General features: G+C 33.7%; 2 protein-coding genes across 2 annotated transcripts; one reads left to right on the forward strand and one right to left on the reverse strand.

Annotated features, from left to right (window-relative positions):
• The first annotated feature begins 97 nt into the window (after window positions 1–97).
• Window positions 98–2,449, forward strand: LOC141720822 (peptide methionine sulfoxide reductase A3-like). Its single transcript, XM_074523456.1, has 2 exons — window positions 98–679; window positions 1,908–2,449. The coding sequence occupies exons 1-2, from the start codon at window positions 164–166 to the stop codon at window positions 2,157–2,159; spliced, it is 768 nt and encodes a 255-aa protein (XP_074379557.1). The 5' UTR covers window positions 98–163; the 3' UTR covers window positions 2,160–2,449.
• A 1,128-nt stretch (window positions 2,450–3,577) lies between these two features.
• Window positions 3,578–11,453, reverse strand: LOC141720823 (histone-lysine N-methyltransferase, H3 lysine-9 specific SUVH5-like). Its single transcript, XM_074523457.1, has 3 exons — window positions 11,218–11,453; window positions 7,459–10,309; window positions 3,578–3,679 (listed from the first exon to the last, which is right to left on the reverse strand). Coding segments are annotated over exons 1-2 (2,814 nt in total). The 5' UTR covers window positions 11,220–11,453; the 3' UTR covers window positions 3,578–3,679; window positions 7,459–7,497.
• Window positions 11,454–12,100: the final 647 nt, after the last annotated feature.

The raw sequence follows: 12,100 nt of genomic DNA on the forward strand, positions 1-12,100 counted from the left end.
TATTTAGCAAGATTAAAAAAAAAAGGTTTTTGATTAATATAATAAAACTTACAAATACTTTTTCTAGTTTGTCACAATATTTATCTGGAGCAGAGGACAGAGGTACATGCTTACATTTCATATCTAAAATCTCAAACATTCTAGATAAAACCAAACCATCAAAATGATCATCATCAAAACTACCACCACCACTTCTCCACCCTCATCTCTCTTCATCACCTCTCTCCCCCACATCTCTCTCTCTCTAAAAACCAATCTCTCTCCCAAACCCAAAAGACCCTCCTCCTACTCTCTCTACACTTCCCCAAAGATGAACTTTCTCTCCAGACTCGGCTTCGGTTCAAGAACACCGCCCCAATCATACACCACCGACCCATCTTCCTCTATTGCTCTAGGACCCGACGATGATGTTCCGGGTCCGGGTCAAGAATTTGCCCAGTTCGGAGCCGGGTGTTTCTGGGGGGTGGAGCTGGCGTTTCAGAGAGTGCCTGGTGTGACTAAAACTGAAGTTGGGTATTCTCAAGGTGTGGTTCATAATCCTAGTTATAATGATGTTTGTTCCGAAACTACGAAACATTCGGAGGTTGTGAGGGTTCAGTATGATCTCAAAGAGTGTAGTTATGGGAGTTTGCTTGATGTGTTTTGGTCTAGACATGATCCTACTACACTTAATCGCCAGGTAAGGACCAAACTTTTGTTTTTGCTCTTTTATTATTCATCAACTTATTTGTATTTTGGTTATTTGTTAGTTCTAACACTATTGCTTGGCAAAAATAAAATTGTGCACACTGTTTTTTGTATTCAAATTTTAGGGTTGTGAATTTAGGAGGTTTATAGAGTTTAATGGTGGAATAGTGGAAGTGACTTGTATGTGGTTGCAGCGGTGGATAGATATGCGATTTAAACTTCTAGTATGCTTCATCAAAATATGCAATCTTTTCTTTCGGATAGGTTAGTACAAATTAACGGAAAGGAGTAGAAGGATCATTGGTTGATCAAAAATTTCCTTTGTTATTTACTTATGAAACTTCATACACAGATATAAGCTATTTTGTTGTGTTTGTGCGCTTTAAGTAGCCACTCTATTGGTTCTTGATTACATGTCTAATTAGCGAGTTTCCGGATTTTAAGGTTAATATCACTTGGCAATTTCTTTTTAATATTTCAAGTAGTTTTGCGTGGAAATTAAATATGCCTAGTAGAAGTAGAAGTAAGAATACCTTTTTCACATGGTTCTTAGATAATAGTTGAAAGTATTTGAGCAAGTAGCTTCCCAGCTGCTCCTTTTTTACTTGCCACAACAGATTTCAATATATTTTTTATGGTATCATGAGTTTCAAGACTAGCTCCTAGTTGTAGTGCACAATTTCGAAGAAATATAATCCGCAGCAGAACTACATGCAAACTGTTTGATACCTGTGAGGGGGTTGGGCTTAGCCTATCTTTGCAGAAATATATTTCTCATCACATTAAGATACTACTCTGTTTCACTTTTACTAAAGGATGTAGTAGTGAAATAGTGAAAGACAAGGTGTTTGGAGCATGTTTAATGTGTGCTTTGGTGATCTAGTCCTAGGAAGATATACTTGGACCATGTTTAATGTATTCTTCTTGAGTAGTGCTAGAGCTCCCAAACGGGCAAAATCGGTGCCAAGAGACGTGGCATGATGAGTTATTTAATACATAGAGGGTCCATCTTGTGTAATTGTATTATGACCAATCAGGGAATGTCACGTCGAATCTGGGAACTATTTTGGGATTTAATGTGGGTACTTTAGCATTTTCTATATTTTTTTGCTCCCCAGCTGTAAAGATTTTATAAAACAATCCAGTCAGAATCACTTTTCCTTAAAACGTGAACATCTATTTTTCTTTTCTAATAATCACTATTATGATTTTGTGGGCAGGGAAATGATGTTGGCACACAGTATCGTTCCGGAATATATTACTACACACCTGAGCAAGAGAAGGAAGCATTAGAAAGCTTAGAAAGACAACAGAAGCTCTTGAACAGGAAAATTGTAACGGAGATTCTACCTGCCAAAAAGTTTTATCGGGCTGAGGAGTACCATCAGCAATACCTTGCTAAGGGTGGTCGATTTGGTTTTAGACAATCTACTGAGAAAGGCTGCAACGACCCGATTAGGTGCTATGGTTAAGTTATAAAATCTTGGCTATAGATACACCATGCTACATATAACTTTAAGTTATAACCCTGGGGATGAGAACGTTATAGATTTGTGTTTATGCCTCCATTCTCAGGATGACTATACGTCTATACCATTATATAGTCTATATGCACATCTTACATCCTTTGAATTGCCAATTATTTGTAGCTTTTATGTATATAAATGTGTCCATGGCAATTCTCACGGTCTTGTACATGTGACTGGAAATCTAAACAATAATGTCTACGGCCTTGAAGTTTATGTGAAATTCTTTATATGTACTTTATTCAGCTTAGCTGCGTTAATTAAGGACAGATTGCTAAATGTTGTAGCTGGTTGATTATATGCTTGAATAAATGGAAATGAGGTGAAAATGAATAAAACTTGTTCATTTATGTCAATTCTACTCCATTTTCCAAAAACTTTCTCACGAATCTTGTAATAAAATGTTGCCACTTCTCTTACTTCCGCTCACTTTTTTAAATCAATCTTGAACCAGTTCAGTTTTTATGCAGCATTAGAAATCATTTATAAAGGATACTAGACATGCATCATTCTTAGATGAGGGTTGAGACTGGGGACGAAGTAATTTGTAAAACTTTAATCAACTTTGCAGGCAACTCAGTAGAAAGGGGCACCTTCTTACCTGCTTCTGAACATAGAGGGTCAGGTTAGGTCATAAACTTTAATAAATAAATGAGTTGAAAAAAAAACCTGCATCAATTGCTCTTGCGGTAGTTGTAGAGTTACCAAATACGAGTCATGTTCTATTAATAACCATCAAATTATTATTTGTGCGATAATAATAGAGTTATAAAATACGATGGTTGATTATAAACACGAGTCGTGTTTCACAACTTAACTTACTATCTCAAAAGACAATTATATACTAGTTCTACAACAAACTTTTTAGTCAATGTTATTAAAATAAGAATATTCATTATAATGCAGACAGAAATTCATTGAAATACAGATAAATTCTACAGGTTAATTATTATCTTAAATACACACACAAATTCATTAAAATACAAATATATCAAGCATAATTCTAGAATTACACACACACACATCATAGCTGAGGTACAATATTATAACGTCCAAAGTTAAGACTGAATTTGATAAGCATGTGTAATTCATGTCCTTCTCGGATACAATTAAGACTATTAAACACCACTGGAAGCCTGCAATATCTTTATTTGCTGAATAGGAGTCTGAAATTCATTTTGCAGCCTAGCACCCAGATATTTAAGTACCAAAAGCTAACCTGTATAGCCTGAATTCCCCTGTAAATCCCAGATATCTGGCTACTTAAAAAGAAAGTCTGGACAGTTTATAAGTGCTTCTGTAAATTGCAGCCTACTTCACTGATAGCCTAATTCCATACCAAGTCAACAAACTAAGAGGTACTAAAATAGAGGATTTAGCATCACTAAGCTTCAAGCATGCCTTCAAACATGAAAAGATGATATTAGCTTCAGTACAGAGGATCTGTCGTATGACACTATATGACCCTGCAAAAAATTAAAAAATAAAAGTTTAGACCACATATATTCTTTCATTAATGAACATTTATGTACAATTTTAAACTGACATACATTTGGCCTCTTAAAAATGAAGTTTGATAATCATTTGCTCTCATAGATGTTCAACTTCTGATGTAATTGTTTGCAGAAAAAGAAGTTCAATAACGGCCTGTTTGGCTTACCTAAAATATAAAAAGTGAATACTTCTACAAAAATGTACACATCTACATACTTTTTTTTCTGGAAATAAGTACTTATTTTCATAAAAAAAAGGTACTTCTAAAGTGCAAGGAAAAGCCAAACATCCCCGACATAATACTTTCAAATTTTGAGAACACATATATGTCCTTGGAATATGAAAGTTTCGTCAAGTTCAATTGATCGGGAGAGGATATGAATTCAACATAAAGAATGTAGACCTGGCATTTGAAATGAAAGATTATTCTAGTATCGACAAATAGTAGGACCTGAAGAGCACAAGCCTAATAGTCAAATCAACTCGATTTAATTTAAAGAATATAGCTTGCATTGAAGATAAGCAGTTTGTATGAATAGGTGACATTGTATAATTCAACTGGCACCCAGAGATTTAAGTACCAAAAGCAGTTTGTATTGAAGTTTTAAGTGTTAATTTCATTTTTGAAATTTATATATGATTGATATTTTCAATAGGATCAAATTTTATGTCTTACGAAACATAATAGTAGATTTATTTATGAGATTCTATTTTAGAATCAAATAGTTCTCTCTTGGACACTATACAATACAAGAGGGTTCTCTTTCAAATAATGGTCTATATATAGCATATTAAGCCTCTACATCCGAACATAGTTTTATATAGCAAGGTCCAAAACAAAAACAATAGAAGGAAAGCTGGAAATTTTTCATAATGCAGTCCTACATTGATCGCATAATTTGACTACATCTCTACTCCTAAATAGATAACTATTGTACTACCCAATCCAATATGTTTATTATATCCTACAATAAAAAAAGTTTCCTAGAGATGAAATTGTATATTATGAATAACTATAACAAATGGAAACTAATCAGATATTTTGCGGATTTATTTTTAAGTGATTATAGAGGTAGATTTAGTTTGATATTTAGGTAGATTAATTTTTAAGTTTAATAACAACGTTCACTATGTGGAGATGATTATATATATATATAGGCTGATCCTAATAAAATAATTTGATGGACTATGATCCATAAAAAAAGAACTTTAAAGTACCTTAGATTTTAAAAATCTCTAATACTCCCTCCGTCCCTCCCAATTGTTATGTCCGACACGCATTTTAAGATGAATAGATAATATAGTTCTATACCTTTTTTAAAAAAAATTCTTTTTCTGAATAAAAGTTTAAACATTCTATTTTTATTCAGGAAAAAAAAATTTAAAAAATAATAAAACTATACTTTATATTCATCTTGAAATGCGTGTCGGACAATCTCTCAAAAACGATAACAATTAGCTGGCACTAAGGGAGTAATAAATTACCTACTGTAAATTAATTAATTATTTAATAATAAATACTAAAATGCCCTTTTGTTTTCACTTGTGTTCGCTATCAATAGACAATTAAGAGATAGCTCAATTAGAATTCAAGCATGTTCAAAATACAAAGATAGGAAATCAGTTGAATGCTACGTTACTCTGAGTGTGTCAGTACTTTTCCGGTCATCATACCCATGCCGGACACTTTAATACAACACTTTTTATGTGTTGGATTCTTTAAATTAAACGTGGAAATTTTGATAAACTTCAAGACCACACTTAAGAGTTAAACTACTAATGCAAAATATATAAATGAGAAGAAAGAAGCAAAAATGAGAAAAAAGATAGTACTTCAAAAAATCATCTTCAATCTTAGCTTTATCGTCACTTTTTGTTAAGGTATCTGATTTTTAATATACTTTTTTGTTAGTAGATTTATAGTGAACCCGTACCGTACCCATGTCCAAAAATTGACAGTAGCATACCCAATTTTCATCATTTACAAGGGAGACACCATATGCTCCATGTGCAATGAGATTTGTTGAAAGTGTATTCGCACGCTGTGGCGCAAAAATCCTTGGAGCTACACGTGGGGAGCATGCCTCTTTGAAGTTGCTGGGCCTCACCTATGTTGAAGCAGCATTTAAAGCATTTCCAGTAGGGGTGCCAAAATCTATGTAGCATGGCACTCTTGGGTGCCTCTCCCTATTGGAGTTAAAAGGGTGCCTGACCGGTACCAGGGGAAGTTGTCAACTTTTGGCACCGTATTGGCCCCCCTCTATATGGATACACCCAAATACTTGTTCTAAAAGTATAAAATACCCCTACCTACCTACTATATTATACCTAGTTTTTTTATTATTTGTTTTTATGGAGTGCCAACTATTGGACTTGGAGGGTGCAAAATATGACATGGATGGAGGGAAAATTAAAAACTGTTACTAAATATATATATATATATAACATAATATTTGCCTAATCCCCCACACTCGAATCCCTATATTCATTAGGAATTGACTAAGCCATTGATATTTTTGTTTTTCTTTGTTTGTCAGATTCAATATATATAGTAGTAGTGGTAATGGTAGTAGTAGTACCTTCCTAGGTGCTTTTGCTCTAATTAAAGAGCAAAGTACCTTCATAGGTACTATTTCTCCTCTTGGTAAATGCATACACCAATCAGCCCAATCTATACAATATTATTAAAACCTAAATATTAAATTTTGGTAGTCGGTCGGTTGGTATTTTAGGTCATGGGCCTAATTTTTTAGAAGTGTATTTTAAATAAAGTTTAACTTTAAAATTCTAAAATTTACTTTCTAATTTATCTCTAAAATAGTGTTTCTATTTAAATCACCCTTAGATAAAAGATATAATCCCATAATGCTCATAAAGACACATTAAAAGTACTCCCTCCGTCCCTAAATACATGTCCATTTTGACTTTTGATTAGTCAACCCGATTATAGTTTGACTGAAATTTATATTTTATATTTAAAAAATATATAAAAAGTTATATCATTAAAAAGTACATCCAATTAATATAAAATGTAACTTTTAGTTTTTTAAGATTTCAATTTGGTAATTTTTAATATTTAGTCAAATACCAGTCAATTTAACTACTAGAAAACCAAAATGGACATGTAATTAGGGACAGATGATGAGGAAGATGATGAGGAACGAGAATAAAGAATTAATATATATATTATTAATTAGATTAAATTTATTTAGTGTAAAGATAAATCATGTATTTATCTATTTGTTTTATATGTGGGGCTAGTAGTTTATTAATTAAGTAGGTTATTTATAATAAAGCTCAATTGTTACGGACCTTTATTTATTAGGGTTTATAGTCCTTATAAAAATATTGTAATCCCCACATTATTAGGAAGCTTTGATTATACACTTTTTTGGGAATAATATTGATTTTATTATTGGGATTTGTATAATACATTTATTATTTGCTTACATATCTTGTCGTGCATCAACTATTTTGGGCCATCAACTATCTTGGGCGAGAGGGAGTAACTAGCAATTTCATGAATTGCTCGTGTGCATTTCATCCACTAGATTGAAATACAACTTGAAAAGGGTTAAACAAAATAGTGAATGACATATATAATGCTAGTTGTGATTCTCACCAAACAAATATCAATGTATATTAACCTTATATATTTACACAAATGTAGCTATATGCTGATGCATTTTAATAAAAACAATTCTGAAAAGCAATTGCAAATAACAAGCCATGATATACAAGAAAAACTTACATTGAATATGGATACTTAGGCCACCTTTAGAAAGCTGCATTAATATAACCTCCCCTTGCACTTACGAGAACCGCAATAACATTTCTTCATCTTGACATTCCCGTTTGAATCGGAAACTTTACCAATTTTGTAATTATAATTATAAGTCAACTCTTGTAAAGGATAAATTTTTGTTGTGGCGAATAGCATCACATGAGGCATCATCTTGTCATCATGATCAAAAAGAACATCTTGAGCATATAAGTTTGGTGAACAACTATGATTCACAAATCTTCCTATATTTCCAATTTTTGCCGCATCAATAGCAAACCCATCCTCGTCTCCTATATCAAATAAATATTCATCAAAACCTATCCTTTCCTCCGCTTGTTTGTCATCAAGCAACTCACCAACATACTCGCATATAAAACTTCCGGATGAAATAAAATTTCGTGATCGAATGCCCCACCCTCTCGTTTCCGTTTTGAATACCTCTAATTGAATTTTTAGGCCATGTTGACTAACTCTATTCATACAAGAGGGGGGACATTTGCAAGAAGGACCACACTCATAGACAAAAGTTTCTTTAGCTTTAATGAGAGCTCCATTTTCATTAAAAGGCACCCTGCCATCATTTCTGACCACACAAGAACATCTTACAAGATCAGAGCACCCGTCACTGCAACGGCAACCTCTTGGATTTGCGGACTTCTTCAATTTTGGATATACCATTTTGGTTATATAACTGAAAGCCGGAGGTTTGCTATTGTCTATGTCATTCACAACAGGGATAGGTATTTTTTCATTCCCGTAAGAAATATCATCTATCAACGTGCGATAGTAGAGAGCCTTAGATTTTCCATACCTTCCCAATTTATTTACTTTAAGTTTAGGCTGACCTTGCATTCTATTTAATTGAAACATATATACCCATTCACCATTTTGCGCTCTCTCTTGACTAAACTTAATTACAGTAAATAATCCATCATATGTATATGTAGTGCTTTTTCCCTCCAAAGATTGAAAACCTCGAATGACCCTTACTGGAGTTTCTTCGTCCATGCTATTCTTCAAGGCAAGGTTACCTCGCACAAGTGTCTGATCATTTAACTTTTGGTCGGTTATTGTTTGGATTCCACCTTCGCAAAAAAAGATGACATCTGATAACTTTTCAACATCGGAATAACAATGGGTGGACACTATGCTTGTGGCGATCTTCTTGCCATCCTTTTCCATGTAATCAATACTAGCAACAAACTGAGCATGCACTCCAACAATGACAAGTTCAGCCCTGTATTGAAATTGGTCACCAACTTCTACCCCAGGGACAGCACCTAAAACTTGTTTATTCATATTAATCCATTTCATTTGTTGCTTAAGTATCATTGCTACCTCCTCATAAACATCTGACGATATCGTCTGATTTTTTCCCTGTGCCTTTATTGTAACTTGATTCTTCAGCAACCGTGCTTTAAGTGTCTTCTGAAATAGATTTAAAACCTCCCGCACTTTACTACGGCATAATGCTTCCTGGTTACTGTCGGCAGTTAAACTTATTGATGGTTTCCCTGAAAGATTACTATTGTGCTTCCAATCAGCTTCCACATTATGTACATCAGCTTCCACGTTACATACATCAGCTTCTACAAAAGGAACATGAAAATTGGCATCATTGTCTTTCACAAGCAGATAATAAGATCCCTCATGACCCATGAGCTCATGTATGCTGTCACTGCATCCATCAGAAGCAACAGTTGCTTCTGTACAATCTGAGGCTTTCACTCCCCCTTGATTTTCTTCAGCGGCGCTAAATATGGTATCATCGTGTTTCAGAAGCAGATAATAAGATCCTTTATGACCCATGAGCTCATATACTTTGTCACTGCATCCACCAGAAGCATAAGTTGCTGATGCACAATCTGAAGCTTTTACTCCCTTTCGACTGGCAGTCCCACCATCATTAAATTTGATATCATTGTGTTTCAAAAGCAGAAAATAAGATCCTTTATGACCCAATAGCTCAAATCTTTTTTCATCATATCCTTCAGTAGCACATGCCATTTTTGAACTTGAATTTGCTTGTGATGAGTTACTTACTGGAAAAGATGTATTGGTAATTGCATCGCTGCCCGCTTCCTGATTAAACTTCCATTCGCAATGATTGACCTTTTCAAACAACTCAGCCTTGTCCGCGTGAGCACCCTTTTCACTTTCTGCTTTTACCTTATCATTGATATCTTCTAGTGTCTTTCCTTCTGCTACGCTTGCAGATTCGCTGCTAACGTCACTAGATCCGCCTCCAATTTGTTCCATTTCAGCTTGACACTGCTTTCCCTTGCTAGATTTTCTCTCAGGCAAAACATCAAATTTAGAAAACATATCAAGATTCCGTCTTCCACAGTCTGGTGGAAATTCCCGAAAGATGGTAACCCCTTTTCGAATCTTTGGAGGTGGATATTTTCTAGGAAGTACACAAGGCATAGATGTGTCAGAGGAAGGCAGGATATCGAAATGCTTACGTATAAAACTATAATTCCCCGCATTATGCAATTCAGGTTTCTCCAGAACTCCTAATAATCCCTTTTCAACATTCATCGAAGAAGCTTTACATTGCAACACTGGAGGCTTCAGAGACACGGATTCCAATTCAATTGGTGAAAGTCCGGCCTTCACATTTTCGAATTCCGGTTCAACAGTGGTTACCCCTGCATTAGATGTTCCATAAAATTCACCAACAATTGCCCCAATACTTTTAGGAAACTGTGGACTTGCAGAAACTTTATGGCGCTTGAAGCTACGCAGACAATAAGGAGGCTCCTGCCCACCATGTTCAAGCGAATGTTTTCCAGGTAGTTTATGTAATCTTCTCTCCCTGGATAAAATAGAACACATATCAGACTTTTTAAAGATCAATGCTCAACAGATGCACATAATTTCTGTAAGAACTAAACAAGCAAAAAAAATAATCAAACAAATTTGTCGAGTAGTTTAAAAGTTTATATTTTCGCATAAACTTAAGCCAATACAGCAGGGTTGTCACTTGTCATCACACATTCCAAAAAAATCTACCAATTTAGCATCATGTCATCACTTCATAAAAAAAGTACAGAAAAGGGGCCACATTTTAAGATTTTCCGACATAGGTAGTTAATTTACATCAGGCATACTTATAAAAAGTTATAATCTTAGCCAAATAACAATTACACACGCATTCTATATAAAACCACAGAAAGGGTACAATTTTAAATAAATTGTAAAAAATTGGCAAGAAATTGTGCAAATAACACAAAAACAGGAGATTAGATGATAGCCAAAAAGCCCAAATCAGCAAACCAATGCCAGTGGATTTACATCATGTAATCCAAAAAAGGTACAATCTTTAACAATCACACAACCAATTCATACATAAAAAACAAACTTTAACGAAAATCATCGAAAAAACAAGAATTTATGCATATAAACACAAAAACAGAAGAAAACATAGCAAAAATAAAAAATAAAGATAAACCCAGATCACCAAAACAATGCCAGTGAATTTCCATCATGCATTCCCAAAAAGATTCAATCTTTAGCAATAATAAAACCAATTCAGACATAAAACTAAATAAAAGGCAATATTATAAATAAATCATCAAAAAAACAAGAATCTATGCACATAAACACAAAAACAGGAGATAAACCCAGATCACAAAACAATGTCAAATGGCCAAAAAAGAGATCAAAAATACAAAATCAAGAAAATGCAGTAATACATGGAGTAAATTCAAGAAAAGGGCTTACATATATGGATCTTCTTTGTATCAGCAGTAGAATTGACCACTGAAAGTGAACTAAGTTTATGTATAATGGGTTAATAAGTGAGAGCAAGTACTTGTAAGATTAAAGAAGAGTTGTAAGATAAAATTGTTTGATTGTAAGTGATTTTTAATCGCGATTGCAGGCTCAGGAACCCTAGTAAAGTTCCTCAGCTGCTCAATCTCCGCGCCCGCTTGGCTGGTCTTCAAAATACTAATTAATACTATAATTACTAGGTTGTTAAATAGCTGTAATATTAATTATTTTTCTCTAATACTCCATTTTGTTCTTATAACGTTATTAACCAATTTATTTTATGCACTCGATTTTATTATAATAAAATTAATTAATTTACAAAGTGTGCATTCAATATAAAAATTCATCAACTATGCATCGAGAAAGTATATATATTTTTTCATGAAACATGTATGCAAAAAAAGTATGTATTTTTTTCGTTGTGGTACGTTGTGTCTGAGATATGAGTCACGAATATTAAAAGTAAACATTTTACAGGTCGAAATCGAGAATAGAACTGAATCGTTAAAAAATTTCGGATCCGAATTGGGTTTTTTACTATTTGGGTTTGTTTCGATTCTTAAAATTTCTGAAATTTTGATTCTCGATTCGTTTCGATTCTCAACTGTCAAAAATCGAAAGAAGCAAAAACCATTTATATATAAATATAATATAAATATACACTATTATATTTATAATACTGGCATATATCATATTAATATTATTTAACTATCAGTCTTTTAGCCTCGGGTAATATCAACGTATGAATAAACACCACACACCTCGTACCCTTGTACAGGCCGTCAACTAAAACCCTGCCAAGTCTCTTTTGATTCTTTTCACCTTTCTGATC

Source organism: Apium graveolens, chromosome 4 (genome assembly GCF_009905375.1).
Source record: "Apium graveolens cultivar Ventura chromosome 4, ASM990537v1, whole genome shotgun sequence".
Lineage (NCBI taxonomy): Eukaryota > Viridiplantae > Streptophyta > Magnoliopsida > Apiales > Apiaceae > Apium > Apium graveolens.

Excerpts from the sequence above, each read along its gene's own strand:
- LOC141720822 (XM_074523456.1), top strand. The coding sequence starts at position 164 with ATGATCATCATCAAAACTACCACCACCACTTCTCCACCCTCATCTCTC. Across the intron at positions 680-1,907 it reads CTACTACACTTAATCGCCAG|GGAAATGATGTTGGCACACA; the intron begins GTAAGGACCAAA and ends TTTTGTGGGCAG.